Source organism: Miniopterus natalensis, chromosome 17, assembly GCF_054644295.1.
Source record: "Miniopterus natalensis isolate mMinNat1 chromosome 17, mMinNat1.hap1, whole genome shotgun sequence".
NCBI classification, from domain to species: domain Eukaryota; kingdom Metazoa; phylum Chordata; class Mammalia; order Chiroptera; family Miniopteridae; genus Miniopterus; species Miniopterus natalensis.
Genome location: NC_142097.1, coordinates 13683873 through 13706557, shown reverse-complemented (window position 1 = coordinate 13706557; position 22685 = coordinate 13683873). Strand labels below are relative to the sequence as shown.

Below are 22685 nucleotides of genomic sequence, written 5' to 3'. Positions count from 1 at the left end.
GTATGGTCATCATTCCCACTTAGTCACCAGCCCTCTTTAAGTGGAGGTGGAAGAACTATGGGAGGGAAATCACCTGGCATTTGAATGCCTGGTAGGTGCCAGCACTTACCTTATTCTCACATACACTCCTGCTGGCAGATACTAGCGCATTTGTAGGGACTAGAGACCGGTTGTGAAGTCACACCAAGAGTACTGAGCTCAGAGAGTTGGGACAAACCCAAATACACTGGCTCTTTCCCTCATCTGGCTCTGCCTTTATAAAGCAGCATTAGCGATTTTAAGTATTAAGGACCTTCTCACATCTTATAAGCAATTTTTAAACTCGGTGATGCAGGCAAGGCCCTCATCCCATCCCTGAGCCCCTCCCTGCTAACTTCCAGTGTGGGATGGCTGTAAAAAATGGGGTGGAGGCTGGGAGTGCATAAGCAAGAATTAGTTGTCTGCACTTGCAATTCAGGAAGGCTCCTCAATCATTCTACGTGAAACGACTTTATTCTCAGGGTACCTGTCTTGAACAGTCTGCGTATCTGTGTGTGTGCGTTTAATCAACAGGTTGGCCTCCTTCATGGGGGTGGTTCACTTTCCATGGAGGGCCACCTGCCCTCGCTCTGCGGGTGTCCAGATGGTGCGTGCCGTATTTGACCTGGTGGTTTAGGCTGTTCGGGATGAGGGGTACTCAAGCCACATTCAGACGCCCTAGTCCCAGCTTCAGGATACATAGGAATTCCTCAATGAAGTCTGTTTTCTCAGTACTCATACTTAACCACAGTTGGAGGGCAGGTGCAGACAGATGACACCTTAAAAGTTTAATTTGGTTATAATATTTTAAAAATATTTTTAAGTTAACAATAGTAGTATGTTAAAAGAAATTTTTTAAAATGGAAGAAAAGTTAGAGTGGAAATTGCAAGACCAAAGTGGGGGACATGAAGAGACGTGGTGGGTGTAGCTCACACAACTCAGACTGAATTTCAATCTTGAATAGCTGCCCATCCACGTGGACCATTCCCCAACACGTGCCAGCTCTCACGTTAACCCTTCCTGTGAATACTACCACTCCCCCTTTTTAAAAAACTGAAATCTGCCAACTAAGGGAAGGCGAAAATGTTAATTTCACACCTAGAGCCTCATGTCCTTGATAAAACAACAGCCCCTTGTCGTTTGGGTTGTCAAAAGCTATCTAACACCATTAATACACTTAAGGGATCAACCATGAAAAATGGGCCTTCTCAGGTGACTAGTAGGTAGAGTAGTAATTAAATCTGATCCATTCTCAGCTTTACGAGATGATGTCCCCATTTCTGGAAGCGCTGCGAAGCATGTGACCAGTGTTCACAGTACGGAGGCCACAGGAAGGCATGTTCAGAACACAACCATGAGACTAAAGAAAACAGGGTTGGAGGGAGGGATGGGGAGCATATGTGAAGGCACACAGGGCAATCCTTAGGCGGCGCGCGAGAGAAAACCTCGAGACCAGGGACGTCCAGTTGGCTCAGGTAAACTAAGACGTTAGGATTGGAATTTTCTTTTTAGAAAATGTCAAAGACACAATGAACCCTCCAAGTATTCAAAAAGGCATTCAAGTGTGCATGAGTCTAAGGGCTTGCCTGCTAAGGAGGGGGGCGGCCAAGCAGCAGCCACTAGCTGTACCGAGACTTCCCCTCTTCTCAGAGACAGGTCCTCTCTAGCCCCCATTCCCCATCTTCCACTTCACAGGCCCTGCCCCTCAAGCCAGCCAAGGTGGGCTCTTCTCCCTCCATCTCACTAGATCTCCAAGAGTCTTGCTAGCCCTAAAACCTACCTTAGTGTGGCACTTTAGACAGCCCTCCTTTCTCCTAGCATTCCTGGCCTGGGGGGAAGGGGGTTCAACCCAATCCTTCCTACTCAAGCAAAGGGACAAAGCCAGATGCCTGGAGTTCAGTGCTCAGCGAGTGACCTATCAGGGCCAGCCCAGGGCCTGAGCCACCGTGCAGCACCCTTCAGTCCAACTGGCCTTTGCTCCAGCCTGCGTCACAAAAACTCCATAGAGGAGAAATTCTCAGCCTTTCTCCTGTGACCAACAGGTGACATTTATCTATGTACCACTCCCATGGGTCTAGTGACTGGCAGCCAAGTAAACCCTAGCCAGGTGCCTGTGACTCCACCCGCTTTTTCTCACTTAAATGACATTATAACGATAACCTTGAATTTGACCCAATTTATACACATTGGAGTGCTTTAAACTCTTCTACTAATAACATTTCTGACAACAGCCCTCACAATCAAGACTTGAAACAACACACAGGAGGGGCTGGGGCAGTAGGTTTCAAAAACTCACTTTATTCCAATGTGAAATGAAGACGTGATGGTTTAAAAACAAGAAAAAGTTCTCGATCAGCTGTGGGGATGCTTCGATTGCTAGCTCACGCCCACTCCCTTTGAAACAAGGTGTTTGGACAGACCATACCCATAAGCAGCTCCCCCCAGGCAGAGGACCCACCCCTGGAACAGCTCCCTCAAGCTCACAAGGGTGGTGATCTCCCCCCATAGTCAGGGCTCCAACAGCAGGCACAGAAGCAGCACAGGCAGCTGGGAGAGGGAGCAGCCGGGGCCTGTGGGGGCCACCGCCTTCCATGCCGCCCCCATCTGCCACACCCAGAGGTACTCTCTGTTGAAGGTGCTTGTGTGGCGAGGACCAGGTAGGGAGCTGGGCTCCGCAAACAAATGACAATCACGCCTGTACCTGGTAATTTACCCCCAGAATCCATGATTCAACTGATTCCCCTAGGCCTGTGCCCTACCCACTCCCACTGTGCGTTAGGCAGCTCAGGTTAAAATGGTGAGGATACATTCAGACTGCAGCCCCCAGGGCATCCCCAGCTGAGGAGCAGGGAGCAGGGAGGCAGACAGGTGGGGGCTGGACATGGGTACCTGGGGGAGCCACCGCTGCCCACCCTGCCCTTCCCCACCACCCCAAGCACAGCCAGGCCAGTCCCAACCATGATTAATAAAGCCACTGCAGCTCTCGTCTTGCCACAGAGCTAAAGTGCACCCCAGCTCTCCAGCCCTGCCACAGAGCTGACTCCCCATCCCAGGACACAGGAAAGCTCCCCCTTTGTCGGCTTCAAACCTGCGCTTGTAGCCAGGTTGGGCCCAGGGGTACTGGCAGCAGAAGCAGCAGCCGTAATGTCAAACATACAAATGACCTGAGAAATCGCATCTGCACGTCACCCACTCCGAACCGACGGGCTATGTACACGTTAGGAAGACAGATCAAGACGCTCGCGGGCATGGACACACTCGCACACACCTGCTCGAGGATGGGGTGCCTGAGGGGCGCCTGTCCCCCAGCTGGGAACTGATGCCCACACGCTCCATTCACGTGTCTTCAATTAGGCCTCTGCATCGGTATTTTCATTGAACCAGTGCAAAAACATCTCTCCGGGGGCAGACAGGCCAGGCCAGGGTCCCAGCAGGATACTGGGGGTAGGGTTGGGGTTGGAAATGTGGAAGAATAGGGCTTGCTTCCTCTCCCGATCTGCAGGGCGTGCCCCCCTTCTCCTGGAGCCTGGATCATTGGGTAACGGGGCAGCTAACTGTCCATCTGTCTCTCCCTTTCTACCCCTGCAAGCTTGGGGAAGGAGGGTCCTTGTCAGCCTGGGGCTGGGAGGCCGCATCCTCCGGGGCCCCCGCTGGCTCCGGCTCGGTGGCCATGGGCTCTTCAGCCTTAGCCCTGTTTTTGCTGGCCTCCTGGAGCTGGTGCCGCCGCGCCACCTCAGCTTTCAGATTCTCCAGGTCTTTTTGGCTGAGTGGAAGGATGGGGTGAGGGTGGGTGTCAGAGCAGGCCTGGGCCTTCCATCACCTCGCTGGCTTTGCTTAAACTTAAACATGGGGTAAGACCAGGCTCTGCTTCGTTCAAGGAGAGACATGCGTGGAGCAAGTGCTTCCCTTCCCTCCCTAGAGCAGGAAGGCCCCGAAGCGCTGGAAGAGCAGGAACTCCACGCACTCATCGGAGCCCTCGGGTAAGGCCCAGCTCCCACTCACCTTCCCACCCAGTTCACACCTGCAGCATCCTGTGATGGCTCACAAAGGAGGTAACGCACAGAAAATAAGAGTCGGGAGAGTGTGCGACACACAGAAGGTCCACTATAAACTCCCTAACCACTGGGTGAGCAAGCCCGTGTCCCCACTGTGGGAGGGAGGGAGGACCGCGGGGTTCGCGCAGGCAGCACTGCTGGAGACGCTGGTTATGAGGCACATGCCTGCGCGGGGACAGCAGGAAGCCCGAGAGAGAATGGAGCTGCTCTTTACAGATTTGGAAAGATACGTAAATGAAGAAAAAATACCCATGTGCATGGTGTGCTACAATGTTGTGTAAAAAATGAGGGGAAAGATTACAACTATTTGTTTGCTCTATTATGCAGAGCGTTTCCAGGAGGACTCAGAAGGAACTTCTCAGCCCTGGCCGGGTTTCCCAATGTTGAGCCACGTCAGGGGAGTACATGTTTTAAAAACTACAGGCCAGCTTCCAACTGGGAGCGGGGGACAGGTGGAGGGGGGGCCTCACCTGAGCGGAATGAAGAGGATGCCGTTGATGACATTGAGCTGTTCCAAGACACTGGCCATGCTGGGGGCTGTGAACTGAGGGGTGCCAGGGAAGATGAGCCACTGTGTGGGCGCCGGGAGGCTGGGGCGGGGGACCCCCAGCTCTGTCCCAGACTCACCTTGAGGGGCGGGATGTTGGCGCTGGAGCCATTGCGGTAGATCTCGTTCATGGTGCGCTGCAGGGCCACGGCCTGCTGGGTCAGGCACTTGAGGTACTCGGAGCTCTCCTTGGTCTTCTCATGGTCCTCGCCCAGCTGCAGGGGCGAGAGCGGCCAGGCGGGACGGGGTCAGGGCTGCCCGAGCGCCCGGCCCGGCTGCGCCCCGCCCCGGCAGCGGCAGCGGCAGCGGCCCACCTGGCTCTTGTAGATGGTGTAGCCTTCCTTCTCGTGCTGCAGGGCTGACCGGAACTCGGCTTTGCTCTCATAGACGCGGGCGACGAGGTGGTGGCTACGGGAGGCGTGGTGCGGGAAGGGAGGACATGAGCGGGCCGGGGCAGTGGGGGCTGACGAGGGGCGTGCAGACTAATCTACCCGAGGCGAACAGGCAAGCCCAGGCCTCGGAGAAGGAAGGGACAGTGAGGGAAATCTCAGGAGTCAGACCGAACACAGAGCGCTGGGTCCTGCGCCCACGCTCAATCCAAGTGCTTCCTGGGACCCTGTCGCTATGGCCCTGGGCCCCCCAGCCCCCTAACCCAAGGCAGCCTCACCTGAGGGCCACTTTGAGGGACTTGGGCCCGTGGTACTTGGTGCTGACAGCCAGCGCATTCTCCAGGAAGCGCAGCGAGAGGTCATACTCCATCACCCCATGCAGCACCAGCCCGATGTTGTTCTGGGGGCAGTCGGGAGGGCCCTGGTCAGCTCCCGCTCCCCTGGGACTGAGGCTCGTCCCGCCACCCCTCCTCAGCACTCACGTCCAACAGTGCCATCTCCGGGTGGTCTTCCCCAAACACAAGCAGTGTGAGGTAGCGGGCGCGGTACAGCAGGCTCAGGGCCGTGGACAGCTGGCTGCTGGCAAAGCAGTACAGGGCCAGGTGCATCTGCAGGGGCAGCCAGGTCAGGTCCCGGCGGCCACGGGCCCCACCCAGGCCCTGCAGCCCCCATCCCAATGGCCACTCACATATTCCTGGATGGTGTTGGGGTGCTCGATGCCCATCACTCGCTCGCTCATCAGCACAGCCTTCTGTTGGTTACTCAGGGCCTGGAGAAGCGGGGGATTGTCATCCTGGGTGGGTGCCTGACCCTAGGCCCTCAAGCCCCCATAGTAGCTTGGCTTTGGGCCCCTCTGGCTGCACACTTTTTAAAAACACTTTATTAAACTTATTGGGGTGACAATGGTTAATATGAACGTACAGGTTTCAGGTGTGGGTTTCTATGCTACAAGATCTGTATATTGCTCTGTGTGCCCACCACCCAGTGGCAGCACTTTCTGGTTTTTTGTGCAAACGCAGCGGAGAAGGGGGTCAACATTCAGCTGTTGTGCCATGGATGTCTATGCCCACTCGGAGACTTTCACCTTCTTAAAAAACTTGTCTTAAATCTCTTTTTCTCCAAACTGAAATCTATGTAAATACATATATACAAATCTAAAATAGTACTAAAAGTTAAGGATTAGTAATAATTAAAAAAAAACAAATGAGTCTGTGATAGCAGGGCAGTGGGGAGCCACAGCATGCCCGCCCGTGAAACAGCCTCTTAAAGTCCTGGGGCTGACCAGGCAAGTGACCACCACCAGGCCACATGCTGGTGAGACACCAGCAGGGACACTTCTAGCAGCCCCATAGAGCGTTTCCAAAAGGTACTAGGTATGGTGAGTCTCAGAATTCATCCTTCCTATCGGCCCAGTGAAGGGGGACCTGGCCATCACTCCACTTTCATGGTAGCTCCCTACTGAGTGGTAGAGATGGGGGGAGGAAGCCCAGGCAGAGCAAGGGACTCCTGGGGTCCCCCTGGCTCTGCTGGCTCCACCCTGTCCCACCTCCGGTGAGCAGGGGCTCCACTTCCTGCTGCCGTGGGGGGTGAGAACACAGCCTCAGCTCCCTCACTTGCCAGCCCCCAAGGCCTCTGCTGACACAGCCCAGCGGGAGCTCAAGGCCCACCTCCGCATAGTCGCCCATAATGTAGTGGAGACGGGCAAGGAGGCGCAAGCAGGCGCAGATCTCCACATGCATGGCTCCATACACGTTGTTGAACAGGTTCAGGGCCTCGTTGATGAGCTCGCAGCCCTCCTTTAGGAAGCCTGCAGGGAACCCCCAAGGGTGGCAAGGTCAGGATCGGGCCAGGGAGTCCCCCCTCCCCCTAGCCACGCCTGGCCACGCACCCTGCTGTACTTTGGCCTGTCCGCTCTGGAAGAAGTGGAAGGCGTCGGAGGCCTTGGGGTTGACGTGCTTGACCACGGGGAAGATGTTGAGCACATCCTCCTCGGTGAAGGCGGGTTTGTGGCGGCTGTCGAAGTTGTACTCCTTCAGCAGGATCTGGGGGACACAGCCAACACCCACATACCCACGGGCAACCTCAGCCCCGGGCTCAAAAGGCCGGCACCTCCCAACCCACCAGCACATGTAGAGAGAGCCCTCCACCCCGGCCACGTGATCTCTCGGGAGCCGGGCCAAGGGAGGGCCGAGCCCCGCGCCTACCTGGATGCCGGTTTTGAGGGAGATCTCCCGCAGCAGCGTTATCTTCTGCAGGCCATAGGTCTCCACAGCCTGGTCCGCAGTCTCACTGGGGGAGGAGTGGCCCATGGCCTGAGCAACCCAGCTCCCATCTCTGAGCCCGCCACCTTCCCCCTCCGGCCAGGACTAAGAGCTCCCATCCCCTTTCCCCAACAGCTCCGCCACAGCTCCCTCCTCTCTCCTCTCCTGTCTGCCCCTTGGGCTGTCAAGGGTCCCCACTGCCCGCCACGCCCCTGCCATTCACGCACCACTCGAGGCTGAAGTCAAAGTAGTTCTTGGCCTCCTGGCAGATGTTCTTCCAGAGCTCCTGGGGGGTCATGACGGCCCAGGCGGTGTTATCTGCCGCCCCCGGAGGCCGGTTTCTCCTCCTCCTGTTCCTCTTCTTGGAGACCAGCTCATCGGCGGGCAGGTGGGCCACAGGGTTGGGGTAGGAGCTCAGGAAGCAGTTCAGGAAGTGACTAATGGCAGCCGAGAGGCCTGAGAGCTCGACTCCCTGCAAGGGAGGTTTCAACCGAAGTCACAAGGGCCCTTGGGCCCCAACTCAGAGCTCTTGCTGGAGACCCCACACTACCCAGGCTGGGGAGGGAGTGGTGGTACCTGTAAGTATGTCTTGAAAATGTGCTTGGCAGAGCGGGTGATGAGCTCTCCAATGCCAATTTTCTAAAAAGGTTCAGAAGGAAGTCTTGGTTGGTGCCAGGCCTCCAGCTAGGCCCCACCGGCTCACAGCCCACCCTGAGCACCACTCACGTAGATGTGGTCCAGCTGGTCTCGGGCCGGGCTCCGGAGCACCAGGTCCAGCACCTTGCCCAGGTAGCGCATGTTGATGCCACGCTGGCGCATCACCTCAGACAGTGTGGCCCCGTCCATGGGCAGCACCACGTGGTCTGTGCAGTCCTTCACCTGCAGGCTGCAGCAGGTCAGGCTCCCCCAGCCCAGGCCCTGTACTCCTCCCGCCCTGGGTCTTCCTAGGGGAGCTCACACTATCATGAAGCCCATCCGAAGGGGAAGCAGGGGACCGAGACCCCAGCTCCCAGTCAGAAAGAAGGAAGGAGACAAAGCAGCAGCAAAGACATGAGAATTTGTCACCAGCCTTTCACACAAGCCAAGGAAAACGGGTGAGGCCAGGCCCACCTGACAGGGATGCAAGGATGAAGTCCCATGGGCAGCACAAGCACCCCTCTAACCAGGAGGAAAGGAGCAGCGGTGACCCCTTGGGGGACACAGATTCACCCCACCCCTTGGAGGAGTAGGGCAGGGGGCCAGGGCAGCCGGCACAGCAGGCTCAGCTCAAAGGTCTGAGACGAGAGCACCATCTGGTCACAAAGCTGTTTCAGTAGGGAGTGAGCACCCTGACACCCACAGGGCCTATATATAAAGCTCCAGAGGATGAAGAGGACAGAAACCCCTCACCTTTTCTCCCAGAGGCCCCACTGCCCCTGTCTCAGCCATCGGCCACACAGGGGCTCAGAGGACCAGACCCCCAGCTGCCAGCCCACATGGAGGGCATGGCAGAGGAGAGCCTGTGCCTCACTGATGCCTCCCTGGTCGCTCTGGGTAAGTAGCCCCTCTGTATAACAGGGACAAGCACTCTGTCCCACCTGCCTCATCAGCAGGTCTAAGGGAGTCACTCCTGTGAAGGTCCCACAAGCCTTCGAAGTCGGAGATGGATGAGGTACCAGAGCCTGTACCAGCCCCCTCCACACAACCCCCGCCCCTGTGGCCCTGCCCTCACCAAGCCAGGGATTTGACAGGAGAGCAGGAAGGCAGCAGCATCTTTCAGCAGCTGCTTCTGGTCCCTCACTTCCTCGTGGCAGGACTCGGGGAAGCGAACCCCTGCAGGAGGGAGGTCACAGGCTTCAGCCAGGTGAAGGGAGATGGGGGTAGCAAGACAGATGCTATGCCATCGCTCAGCTGGGCAATCAGGCCCACCAGCATTGAGGCCCCATGATGACCCCACGGTGTTCTGCCCATCCTGTTCCACCACCTGCCTGGTGAGAAGATGTCAGGGTTGAAGCGAACATCGAAGGCTGTGCTGCTGATCGAGCCGACTGCCTTGCACGCATTGCGGATCACCTCCCGGCTCCGTGGGTCTGCTGCGGAGACATGGCCCGCTGGGAGGCAGCGCACTCCACTATCAGTGGCCCAGCTGTCCTGCGCTTCCTCCCAGCTCCTCGCAGGGACATCTGCCTGCCTCTCTTGGGACTGGGTCTTGAGCAGTCCATGGCAAGCACTAGCTGCCAGGACAGGTCTGGGGCTCCCTCCAGCATCCACAGCAGCCCTACCTGTCCCATCGTCTGAGGCGATGGTCTCTGCCAGCTCCTTCACCTTGGCCAGGCCACTAGCACTGCTGCCCTCCTCCTCACTTCCCGCCTCAGGTCCCAGAGGGTCTTCAGACTTGGACTCCAAGGAGGGTGGGCTGCCATTTTCCAGTGAGGTGGAGTTCTCCATCTTGCTGGCTTTCTGCTGCATTAGCTGCAGGGCAGCCAACTTCATGAAGAGGAGGTACCTAGAGTGCAACAGACAGAGCAGAGACGGGAATGGGAAAGGGGCTGGTGGCAGCTTCACTGTCCTTCAAGCTGGCTAGGGGACCAGGGCCAGGCCCCAGGTTCCTGGCTTGCAGAGATTAACAAACATTGGGGCTGGACCCCTGATGGCGTGGGGACACATCCTGCTGTGTGTGAAAGTATCAATGCAAACATGCACATGCCAGCCCAGCAACTCTACCAGGTGGCAGCAGATCACAGCAAAACCCAAGATCTTCCCAGACAGGAAGAGGACAGCTGAGGTGGGGTATGGGTGGGGGAGTGGCTCACCAAGCAGGCCAGGGCTCTCAAGAATGACAGGAACCCAGTGGCATGGTGAGAGGGAGAATTATTCGTGGTATGGGACATATGATGTGGCTGACTCTTAAACATTAAATGCCAGCAGCCTCGACACCCCCTGCCCCTTTTCTTGGCCCCTGGCACTGGGACTTAAAAACACCCTAGTAGATTTCCACATGCTCCTTAAGGGAACAGTGCCGCTTCGGTTGAGGGCCACTGGCCTAGCTGCTCACTGGTTTCTGAGCCTGATGTCAGAGTGGGTAGGGCTAGAGCTGAGTCTGTAATGACTGTGGCCAAGGCCAGCTCTTCACTTTCCAAAGCCACTCCCATCAAGATCAGGCCCAGAAGCACCTACTGCTGGGTGAGCCTGGCCCAGCACCTCACAGGCCTTGTGCCTCACCTATGCTCCACGAAGGCATCCACCAGCTCCTGGCGCAGGCAGCACAACTTGTGTCGGTGGGTGCGGGGGAAGCCAGCGCGGGTGCACTCCTCAGGCAGCTGCTCGCCAGGCACAGGGAGGAAATTGAGGTCAGGGGGGAAGGTGCGCAGCAGGTCGAGGATGTAGTGGCGCCCATCATTACCGATGATGCCCTTGCACTCCACAGAGGAGCAGAGCTCCACCTCCTCATCGCGGTCATTGAGCACCCGGTGCCTCAGGATCTTGAGGGGCCGGCTCGTGCGTTCCAGCAGCTCTAGGTACCGTGGGTGTGACACCACTGTCTTGCCAAAGTCAATGGAGCCATAGATGACACTCTGCTCCTGGTCCCGCTCCAGGATGCCGGGGATGATGGACTGGGCTGTGACACGGTAGCCACGGTAATCCACCACCACTGTTCCCAGTGTGTACAGCCCCTCCACGTCCACTGCGTTGTACGTGCGCACACCGTTCAGGTCATTGGCAGGTGCCACGTAGGCCGCCACGTCCCCACCAAAGTCCTTGTAGTGGTCGCGGACATCAAAGCCCAGGCTGAAGAAGATGTTGTTCCAGATGAACATCTGCATCTTGGTCTCCTCACTGGGGTTGATGGCCATCACATTGCCATCGATGACCGCCATGGCGCCCCGTGTGGCCGCTGCTGTGAAGTCACTGTGCACCTGTCGGGAGGGGCTGAGGTTGGGAGGGTCCCACCTAGCCAAGCTCACCCACGTGGTGGAGGCAAGCAGGCTACATTGGGGGCTGAGGGCTCTAACTTCGGTTTCCTTACATTTGGAAAAGGGCAAGAAACCCCTTTTTTGAAAAAACTTATCACTTATACTCAGGGCAACAAAGCTTAGCGATCAACAAGAAGTGGAAGGACTGGTACGGGTGTGGGATCCACCAATTATGTGCCAGGTGTACTCGGACAGGTCACCTCTTAGACCCGTTTTCTTGTCTATAAAGCAGCGACAATAAAAGTATAAACCTTCACAACGTGTCCGAGAGATTACAGGAGATAATGCCTACAAACACCTGGCCGAGCCCCTGACGAAGTTAGTACCTGAAACATTTAGATCATTTTTACCATTACCATCTTTAGGCGGTAAGATTATGGGAGATTTTAAATTTGTTTTTTGAAAGCACTATTTTTTCCTCAGATCTTTTATCTCAGTAAAAGTACTAATAACAGTAGGGCATTTGTGCCCAGGTGAGGACCCAATGGCGATTAGTGGAGAGCAGAAAGCTGGACTGGACCTGGTCACTCAGCCCACGTTGGAGGCAACTCCTGCCCATGAACTCCAAGTCTCAGAGAGGCCAGAAAGAAGAGTTGGGGGTGGTCTGTCCGTCCCAGGTCCCCTCCTGTCCACAAAAAACCAGCCAATGGTGGCAGGTGGGTCTGAGGCTGCCAGTCAGACATGAGGGGCACGGGTACCTTGAATATGGCTCTTTCTCGAAGTAGCCGCTCAGGCAGGTTCTTGCGGGGCAGTTCCCGCGTGGTCTGCAGCTCCTCGTTCCAGTCCCGGGTCTGCAGAGGGACCAGGGAGGGATTCACTGGCTCAGTCCGTGCCCCGCCACCTGCTCTGGGGAGTCCCTTCCTCCTCCTCTCCATGGACAGCCCCACAGGCTCCCAAGTGAACAAGATGGACAAGCTTCCAGGGAGGCACAGAGAACCCAGCCCAGCACCCACCAAGGGAGGGGGAGGGAGGTGCCTAGGGAGGACAGGGCCAGGCCACCTGTCCAGGAATGTGCTCCTCGTAGCCCAGCCTTGACGTGTAGGCATCCTCCGCACGCACGCAGTCCATGGCATGCTCTGCCTGGGGTGCCGTCCAGCTGTACACCTGGAACGGGGTGGCAATCCTCTCGAACGGGTGGCGCTGGACCCTATGGCAGGCAGAGGAGGGGAGATGGGGCAGCCCACCAAGCTCAGAGCCCTTCCCTGGGCCACTTCTTCTCTGAGTACCCCCACCAACTCTGGTGTCTCCCCGCTCTTAGACCTGCTCCTGAAGGAGTCTGGCAGAAGCAAATGGGCACCTCTCCTAGAACTGCTGCCTCAGGGCCTGGCTGACTGCACCCTAAGGGAGGCTGTGGGGTGCTGGGGGCAAAGCTTCCTAGGGCAAAAATGTTCCAGTTCAGGCTGGCTGAGTAACCTTACCCCCTGGTGGGACATCAGACAAGGGGCAGGGATGAGGCAAAGGCACTACCTTTTCTTCTGCAGCACAGCAAAGTTTTTTTTGAAGGTCGGGCTGATCTGGTTGAGCAGCTCCACCAGGGAATGGCTGAGGAAACGGGGGCTGGCGGGTTTGGGGTTGAAGTGATACGCTGTGGACCTGCAGAGAGGGTGGTCACTGTGCAGGGCACTCCAAGTGGTTGCCCATGGACCCAGAACAGGCTCACACAAGGACTCACTGGTTCAGGTAAAAGCCTCGAGTGGACGCCGTGATGCTGACTTGGCGGTCCTCGGCTGTGATCACAAACAGGTACATGAGGTCCCCATGCATCTTGCGGTTCCCAGGGGGTGGGTTCCAGCCACTCATGGTGAGCACTTTTAGGCACTGCAGGGGCTGCAGGAATGGCCGAGCATGAGCCAGGCCTCCTGGTGTGGCAGTTCCCCACCCTGCCAGATACCAGTTCCCAGCTCTACTCCAGGAATCCCACCTTCCAGTCACGGTTCTGGGGCTGCAGGGGACACAACGGCCGCTCCCGGCTCCCTGGCAGGATGTACTCAGGTGGCGTGCAGTCAATGGGGTCCATCTCCAAGCCCTTCTTCCGCTTCCCGCTGTCTGAGGGACCCGAGGCTGGTGGTCAGCACAGGGCCACCCAGGGACCAACCATTTCCCCACCGAAACTGGCCCCAGTCTACGCGCCTCTGGCCCTGCCCTCTCCAGGTGAGATGGCCTGGTCCTTAGCCCCTTCACCAGCCCCTGGCTAACTTGCTTGTGGCCCCTCTGCCTCCTTCACCTCCCAGGTCGCCATCAGTAAAGACACTCAGGAAGGACAAGGAGTTGCAGTCAACCCCGTTGAAGGCATCTGACGGGTCCAGGCTCTTGAGCAGGTCGCGGACGTGGCGCACGTGGATTCGGGCCTCGCGCACCGTGTATGGCTCTGTTGGGAGGGAAGTGGCAGGGCGTGACCAGGGCTCTGCTCCCCGCAATAACCTGCCCAGCAAAGAGAAGGCTGGTATGGAACTACCATGGGTGGCCCTAATTTTTCAATTTTAGGCTTCCATTTACAAATTCCATTATAAACATATAGGCTGGAGTTCTGGTTTCAACACCTACCTGCCAGATGGTTGGCAGGGATCCTTGTTTGCAAAGAACCTTCTGCCAAAAGGCACAAGAAATGCCTCTGCAAGTGCACATGAGCCTTGGGGAGCCCACAGAGCCCCCTGCTCTGCTCACAAGCATCACAGGTGAGCAGGCCCGCAGGCCTGCTGGGCCCTGGCAGCCCTCACCCAGGGGCGCCCTGAGGACCAACAGGACCCATATCACAACACTGTCCCCAATATGTGTTTCATGAAATGTTAATGGGGGCTCTTTCTTTGTGGGGAGGAGAGGTTCCATGATCAAGCAAGTTTGGGCACAGTTGGGTTACATTTTTTCCACATTTCCTCTTAATAAGCTGACACACCTGGAAGCTCTGAGCCACCTCTCCCCAGGAGACCCAAGTTCATAGGACCTTTTGTTTTACAACCAAACCAGTCTTACCCCAGCTGACTGCTCCACACGGAGCCTTCTACACAAGAGCTGTGAAACTTTAGTTCCCTTGTGATTTAACTTTTATCTCCATAGAATCTGACTGAGCCAATTTCAAGCCCTTGCTTGGTATTGTCTGTTTGTTTTTAATCATGATTCTGATATTTAACCCATGAAGTTGAAGGTACGCAGGTGATAGCCTGAGAAGCAGACCTCTGCTCCAACCTGCCTCCACATGTGATACCACTCTGAGCCTCCATTGCTCATCGGTGACCAGCCCGGGTGGGTGGAGTGCCACCTGGCCCTGTCTCTATGTGCCCTCCCTTAGTAGGCTGCCCAACTTCCAGACAAACCTTCCACCACGCGTAGCACTGAGCCTTCCTGCAACCCCTCAACGCTGCGCAGCTCTGAAAAGTGGTCCAGCATGTTGCCATCCAGGTGCAGCGAGAAGCAGGTGCGATGACAAGTGTCTTCACGGTCCATGAGCACCTGGTGGATCTCTTGTACCATCTCCTGGGGGGACACCTGCCAGAAAGAAGCCCCAGCTACCCTGGTGAGGACATACCACTTTCCCCAGCCCAAAGTATCTGGATCCCTAGAATCAATGCCCCAAATATTTAGTTTCCCACTTTTTGGCTTTTAAACTCCAGACCCTATTCATACATACATGCCCATCCAACCTGTGTGTGTGCGTGCAGGGCATATACACGTGCGCAGGACAGTCTGACCCTACTACCCTCAAGCCTAAACTAGTCCTGCAGACTAAGGGCAAGCCCTGAGCAGAGTAGGAGGAGATATTACAGCGGGAGAAAGAAAACATCAATCTTGCCTTCTCCGTTGCCCAGTGCCAAGGTCCCTAGGGCAAATGGCTTCCTCCTTTAAGAAGGGGTGCTCTTGGCCCAAGCCTCTGGGTACAGAAGACATAAGAGGGCATTGCCTGGTTCCCCAATGAGTTACCAGTCTGCAGGACCTGGGGCTGGCTCTGCTCTCGCAGACCACCCAATACTTCTCTTCTCTCAGGCAAATGGCAAAAACACAGCCAGACAGAAGTGACTTCTCTGGGAGCACAGAACAGAGGGCTGGGAGCTCTGGGACCCCAACACCACCCAGCCACTACCATACCTCTCCCAATAGGGCTAGCAGTTCCAGCTGGAAGCTGTCCCCTAGCAATGGGACAATTACCGGAGCCTGGACGCCCACATCCAGTAGGCTAGCTGAGTGGCCTTGGGCAAGGCACAGGTAGATTTCCTGCCTACAACATGGGGCCAGGACGAGCAAGGGCAAGGTATGGCTTTCTACCTTTGTCCCCCCCTAAAAGACTTGGACCTTGGTCCCCAGCTCCTTTCCCCCATCTCACCTGTAGGGAGAAGGGCTCAATCCCTGGGGCCAGGATCTTCACAGAGAAGCCTGTGTCCTGAATGACAATGACTTCCTGTCCAGTGGTCTCCTCTCCCGGCTCAGCCTCATCCAGCCCATTTTCCCGGGGCGGTTCGGTGGGCGCCTCTTCCTTTTCTAGGCTCTCTGGGCAGTCCCCATTCAGTAGCATGACTGATGGCAGCTCTGTGGGCAAAAGGAAGGAACTGAGTAGGGTCTCCTCTGGCCTCAACACGCCCAGCTTCTCAGCAGCATCCACCTCAACCACCAGGGTGGGCACCTATAGGGAGGTGCCTGCCTGTTCTCCCGAGACTCAGCCCTACCCTAGCCCCCACAGTTCCACCTCACCCTGGGCACACAAATTCCATCTGCAGGCCACTGCCAGACTCTCCCACATCCCCGGTCCTCCCTCCCAGTCGCTCCTCAGTCTACCAGTTTGGTTTTCATCTGAGCACACTAGCCAAAGCACTCTCCCCAGAGTCACCAACACCAACTCTGAGGGCCCAACCAAAGGGTCTCCTCTGGCCTCAACGCGCCCAGCTTCTCAGCAGCATCCCCTCCTGACTCTTCCTCTTCCTTGATGAACACGGGTACTATTGTTTCCCCCTCTCCAGCTCCATTCGCTTCCAGCAGTCCAAGTCGTAGTTGTCCCCGGGGCCCAGCCTCTCCTCATTCGCATCTCACTCTCTCCCATGGCTTCAAAGCCCTTACACCTCACAGCTCACATGGCCAATCTAGGCCTTGCTCAAGCTTTTCAATTTGGCCATTTCTCAGGCATCACCAAAGACTCACCTTGTCAGCATGCAATTCATCTTCCTCCACAAACTGGCACCTGCTCAGTGACTAACACTTACCCCAATCTAGTCACGCAACCTAATCTCCACCGGTCACGGGACAGGGACCCTGGCCATGGCTCTGGGACAGGCTATTTCCCTATTTCAAGAGCACTATTCGGAACCTTCTAGTACTCCCCACTGTTCACAAGATCCAAGCTTCTTAGGCCAACACTCTCAGGCACCAGCCTTATGTCCATCTCAGCTCCCGCCAGCTCTCCTTGTCAAGGTGTAGCTACACCAAAGTACTAAGAAGCCCAAGAACAGGTCATACATCTTCCCTCCCACCTGTGCTTTTATTTATTCTGCCCGATATCACATTCCATCAGGCAAACTCCTACTCATTCAATAAGATGTAAGTGAAATAAACCCTCTTCTCTAAAGAATTACTGCCTCCCATTGTCCCCAGAGACATGGTGACCACCTCCCAGAGCACTTGTTCTGCTGCACTCTGGGGGGCTGTTTATACCAGCGCTCTGTCTTCCTCCTTCTGTCTTGCCCAACACAAAAAAAGGGCACTGAATTAATGAATCAATTACTGTAAGTATGTAGTTAAGTCCAACATTTATGAAAAGCATCCAACTCACATGCTGTGGAGAGAGGGGGGAAGAGGTGACAAAACCTTCCATTTGAATCCAGGCACTATGGGGAACAGAGCCTTCTCCCTCCTGGGGAGCAGAGGACCTCCTCATAGAAGTCATCCAGCAAAACCCAGACCTGCCTGGGTGCTCACTTGGCCCACGGAGGCTTCCCACCCAGGGTCTGCCTGGCAGCCAAACTGGTCCCCTGCTTGCCTGGGAGCTCCAGACAGTTCAGCTCACCCAGCTCTGCTCTGGATTCAGCCCATCCCATCCAGACCCCACCTCCTCTTTCCTACCCATCTGTTAGGAGTGGGGCTGGGGTGCATTTCCCCAGAGCTGTACAAGCCCTACCCAGACTCACAGAAATGTGAAGCAGGGCCCTTGGGAAAGGAGATAAGCCCAGCACAGAAAGGCAGGCCAGAGGGATGTCAAGAGAGGCCACACCCTCTTCTCTGGGTCCCCTCAACTTGTGATAAAGAGGACTGCTAGGAGCTCAGACCACAGTCCCCTCCTTCCCCCAAATTAGGATGTATGAGGCCCAGAAAAGTTCAGAGCCTTGTCCAAGGTCAAGAAACAAGAGTGAACTCTGGATTCTTGCACCACCACGCCATCACACTGCCCTCCACCCTGGTCACCATGAACCTTCAATGACCATCATCACCCCAGTCCCCATTCCCAGCACACCTCTCCAAACCAGAAATGAAAGTCCTGAGAACCACAAGAACGCATAAGGACCTCTCCTTTCAGGGTGTGCACAGCCCAGCCAGACTCCAAGCCCCTAAAAAGTGAGCAGCCAGGTCAAAGGGAGAACTTGGCCAACTCTGTGACAACGCAGACAGGGACGGCAGAAGGGCAGTGGTTGGTCAGCTTTCAAAAAGCAGAACGAGGGATGGCAGAAGCCATGAGGAGGCACTTCCCCCAACTGGGTCTCTGAGAAAAGCTTTGCAGGCTGGTGAGGCCCCAGGATGAGAAGAGATACAGGAAGGGGCCCCCACCCAATATGGAGCAGCAGCTTCAAGGTCTGAGACCCCACAAGTGGGAAATCAGGGACCCAACCCAGACAGGCAGCCTGTACTCCCTGAGCCTGGGCTGGGGAGGACAGGGAGGAGGGCAGGGAAGACAAGGCAAAGGTGGCTACAGCTCCCACTCCCCCTTCTGCAGCCCAGGGAGCCTGCCCAGAAGGCACCTGGCACCAGGTTCCCACCCCAGGGGGGTACCCAATCCCCTATCAGGTTTCAAAGGAATGTGGCTAGTTCCCAGGGACTTCCACTCCCCAGGACAGGGAGTCCTACCCTTCCTCCTTCCTCTAAGAGACCTTGAAGGTCTCCCTACCACTAGATGAGGGTCAAGTGATCTCCCCACAAAGAGCTGGCCACCTGGCTCATTGCCCCCACAGCCCACCTGGTACAGTCAGCAGCTGACCTCTCCGTGGCTCTGGAGTCTCTTGACCGCCATCGCAGCAAGGCAGCCAGTTCTCCGGCTCAGGCCCAGCACTGTCTGTGTCCCTCATTCCGGACTCTGCCACTACCCTTGCCCCCATGCAGCTGGTCGGCCCAGGGCTGGAGTTCTGGCTGGCTTCGGGTTTCAGCGGGGCCAGGCCTACTGGAGCGGCCCCGGGAAGGGCACACTCCCCCTGCCTCGAATCCTGCTCAAGGTCGGCCAGAAGGACAGCTGTGGGCCAGGAGGCCCTGGTGGCTCCAGGACCCCTTGTAAAGCTGCTACCAGAGCTCAGACCCACCTTCCTACAACCCTCAGGAAGGGGGTCACTGTTGACAAAGCTGTTAGGGGGGCAGGAGAACCCAGCGTTTGGGGTACCTGGGCCCCTCAGGATCGAGGGCCCTGGGGACTGGCTGGTAGAGGCAGGGCCCAGCAAGGGGGTCCTCTCCTCAGCCCCAATCCCAGTTGGGGCGGACAGGACTGCTTCGGCCAGCTGCCGGCAACAGCTGGTACAGACCCAGGCCCAGGCCATGAAGTGGCCACCCCTGTCTACCAGTCCCAGACACTGAGCACCCTGCTTGCCTCCTGAGTCAAGGGGCTGGCTTTGGCCTCTTCATGCTGCCCCCTGCAGGTGACCCTTCCTGAGAGTCACTGGTTCTGGTGGGAGGAGGGATGGGCCCCCAGTCTCCCAGAGAACTGCACCCGTGCCCCAGGCCTCCAGCTCCACCAAGAAGCTGGCAAGCTCTGCCTTCCCTTCCCAGCAGCCCCTGCTCTGCCAGGAGAAAACCAAGTCTCTCCCACGGGGAGGGAAATGGAGCTGGCAGCGAGAGGCCAAAGGCTGTTCGGCTATGAAGAAGGAACATGTGGAAAAAGAACATGCCCAGCCTCGTCACGGCGTCTTCCCAGGGCCTCTGACTTGTTGCCACGGCCCAGCCAGGGCTGCTCCGGCATCCATACTAACCAGGGTGGGGGCGGGGAGCCAGGCTCACTCCAGGCCCCCTCCAGTCCATTCCCACCCCAGGCAGTCCTGAGGGCCCAGCATGGGCCAGGCCCTCAGCCTCTCCATAGCCCCCACCAAGGGCTCAGCCTGCACACATCAGATGGTACTAAGGGCAAAGCCCTGGCAGAGCCCCTCTTATAAAGAAGGGAGTGGGGCAGACAATGACCCCTTAGTGGTGAGGACAACCACCTCTACTCTGGTTACCATAAAGCTAATGCTCACTCTAGGCCTAGCCCACAGCAGTTCTCTCAATCAGCTTGACCAGCCCATCTTACTTTATGAAACTGAGGTTCCAGATGACTAGTAAGCAAGCTGCCCAAGGTCACAGAGGCAAAAGGCAGCCAAGCCAGGTCAAAAAAAACACACAAAAAACCCAGGTCCATCAGATGCAAAAGCTCCTGCCCTTAAATGCAACTCCCCAAGGCTGCAGCACCCAACAGGTACCCCCTTCCTCCTCTAGGCCTCAGGCCTCAGCCCAGGAGGCAAATCTATCTCCAGCCATAAGATCCCCTCCCAGGTCTCTGCTCTCCTGGGCTGGCACTTCCTCTTCTCATCACAGAGAGCATCCCTGAGTATCTGGGCTTTAGGGAAAGGGAAAAAGGTGGTCCTCTGTAGACTGGAAGGGGTTGCCCAAATAGCACTGCATACATACACCCCCAGTCTTCACTGGCCACATCAGAATGAAGAGATAAAGCGTAGCACTGCCCTGGCCTGGGAGCACAGGGACCCCATGGGCAGCATAAAGGAGGGGTTAGAAAAGAAACTAGGCCATCTAGGGTGGCCTCTGTGTGCCTTCCCCAGCCTGGCATGGCCTCTCAGTAGACTGTGCCAGGGCCAGGCCCCGCCCTAGCCAAGGCCTTAGCAGGTGAGGCTCCAGCAGGAAGTAAGGCCCCAAAAGACACATCCACCTATCCCAGGAGCCCAGGGCTTCAAGGGAAAAGGGTGGGGGCAGGCAAGCAGCCTATGGAAGACCCCAAGGATGTGGAAACTTCTGTTTCCTCCTTCCTGTTCCCCCAGGCTAGAAGCAGATCTGCAGGGTCTGGGGATAGTCCAGTGCTTCTGAAGCTACTCTACTCTGACCTACCCAAGAGAAGAACTTTGGGATCCTGTCAGGGAGCTCCTTTAAGCCCCCAAGCTCCTCCTCAGTCTGCCAGCCCTTCCCGGCTCCAGGCCCCAACTCCAAGGAGCCCTCCCCTAAGCAGAAGGAACTAGACACACCACTGTGAACTTGAAAAACCTGCCTGTTCTCTCAATCCCTAAAAGCAGCTTTATTCCCAAGAAGGTAACTGACCTTTGCTCCCCCCCCAAAAGGCCTTGATCACCTCATCAGGGGACTGGGGAGCCTTCCAGAGCTGGGTCCTGAGGTCAGGAGCCTGGGTAAGAGCCTGCTGGTGGTCTCCATTAATGCTCCCTCCTTTGAATAGAGCCAGGTGGGCTGTAATTCAAGTCCTACCTATCTATACTAGCTTCCCAGTGACATAAGGAGCCCATGTTCCACCCCCTAGTATGCTCCATTTCCCCAAAACAAACAGCTGTACCCTTCCTGACTGAGGTTGCTCCAGACAGAGCCTCTCAGCACAGGAGGGGCTTCACTCAGAGCCTCAGAGAAATCCTCCAATAGACTCTCTCTCCTTAGCCCTCACATTCACAGCACATGATCCCAATCAACATGCATGCCCCAGCTTCTTCTGGGACAGGCAGGGCAGCCTTGGCATGCTGGCCTTGAGCTGGAAATCCAGATGCTCTCAACAGCTAAATCGCTGTGTGACCTTGGGCAAGTCGCTTCATCATCTCTTCAGGATTCTTTGCTAGAGGGGAAATCAGCTAGCCCCTCCTATCTAGCCCCTCTATTCAGAGCCACATCAGGGGAAAGCCTGAAAGGTTGGAGTCATCAGCAACTGTCCTTTAGTCCAAACCTTGGTCTTGTCTAGGCAATCAGCAAAACTGCCACAGTACCCATCCCCTACTACAAGGTAAACCAGCTGTAACAGATGACAGGGTCAGAGAGCTTACCTAACACTGTGCCCATCCTGACTTACCAGAATCTGGGAAGGAAAATGAAAATGACAAGTCCTGTTGAGCAGAGTTGTGGGGAAGAAGGAAACAAGGGTAGTTCTGCCATCCCACCACAACCTAGGGCAGAAAGGGTCCTAAGTCCAGCCCTGAGGCTCTAAGGAAGATTTGGAGATGACAACTCTAACCCTAACCGACAGGCTGGGAAGGAGATTCGGCCTCAAGGCAGGACGCTGAGACATAATGGAAGGGAACAGAGGCGGCCCAGGAGAAAGGGAGAGTGGTGCAGCCACTCCCAAAGCCACCGCCACACAGTCCCCATGGGGGAGAGCTGGGAGCTCCACTGCACACTGATGACCTTTGCCTTAAAAACTGCAACTCTGGGCCGACCCACTTTTTCGCAATAAGGCGGGTTAATGATCAAGTTTTGGCACAAACACCTCTTCCTGCCAAGGAGTTTGGCTTTGGCCCCATACACAGGCAGACCCCCTGGTATGCCGACCAGGCCAGGCCCTCACCGGGCGGAGATCAGAGCTTGAAGACCTGGGGTTAAAGCCTTACCTCTGAGAATGAACCAGAGAACACCCCTCACAGTACTCATTCTAACTAGCGCTCTTCCCAGACCAAGTGGAGCCCTACTCGCAGGACTACAGTATGCGCACAGGGAACGCTGGGGATCCTGAAGTGAAAGGGTGCTTTTAGAAGCAAGTGTCAGTGACCCCAGCCCAGAGTGCTCCCCAGTGCTGGGGCACAGAGGAGGTGCGGCCGCCGATTCTATGCATCGGCGGCGGCGGCGGCGCACCCCGAAACCGCGTGTGCGCGCACGTGTCCCCAAGATCTGGCGCGCCTGTGCCCGCCGCCGCTGCCCTCCTCGGGACCCCACGTGCGAAGCCCGGGCCGCAGCCGGGGGCGACAGTGAAGGTGACCTTCAGGGCGGGGGCGGCCCGGTGGAGGGCCCGGCGAGATGCAACCCAGCTCGGCAAGGAGGGAAAGCGGCGGTCCCCGCGGAATCGCGAACCAGCCCGCCCGCTCGGCCCAGTCCAGCCTCCTCCGCCCGGCTCCCCGCTGGCCCCAGCCCCGCTCACCGGCCGCGCCCGGCCGCCCCTTGCCACCAGCCTGCGAGCTGGGCTCGCGGGCGCTGTCGGCCGGGGCGGCCGCCGGCAACTCGTCCGTTTTGATGACCATGGCGGCGGGATCCGGCGTGCGGCTCAGCTGTCCGAGCAGCCCGCCGCGCCACTAACCCTAGTGCCCTGCTCGCCGCAGCC

At 56.9% G+C, this 22685-nt stretch overlaps 1 protein-coding gene across 2 annotated transcripts; it reads right to left on the bottom strand.

The window, feature by feature from the left end:
• Window positions 1-2297: 2297 nt before the first annotated feature.
• Window positions 2298-22605, bottom strand: CLUH (CLUH binding protein of NUMT mRNA). Of its 2 annotated transcripts, none has more exons than XM_087825958.1 (26): window positions 22506-22605; window positions 15540-15742; window positions 14536-14707; window positions 13449-13592; window positions 13146-13270; window positions 12897-13051; window positions 12692-12817; window positions 12224-12371; window positions 11923-12015; window positions 10473-11167; window positions 9533-9756; window positions 9239-9343; window positions 8983-9083; window positions 7998-8150; window positions 7848-7910; window positions 7499-7743; window positions 7215-7299; window positions 6899-7052; window positions 6678-6817; window positions 5699-5779; window positions 5493-5618; window positions 5289-5410; window positions 4936-5029; window positions 4702-4836; window positions 4545-4618; window positions 2298-3782 (listed from the first exon to the last, which is right to left on the bottom strand). In XM_087825958.1, the coding sequence occupies exons 1-26, from the start codon at window positions 22603-22605 to the stop codon at window positions 3596-3598; spliced, it is 4050 nt and encodes a 1349-aa protein (XP_087682084.1). In that variant the 3' UTR covers window positions 2298-3595. The 2 variants fall into 2 exon arrangements, with proteins under 2 accessions (XP_087682084.1, XP_087682083.1); XM_087825957.1 differs by lacking the exon at window positions 22506-22605 and adding an exon at window positions 18372-18964.
• Window positions 22606-22685: the final 80 nt, after the last annotated feature.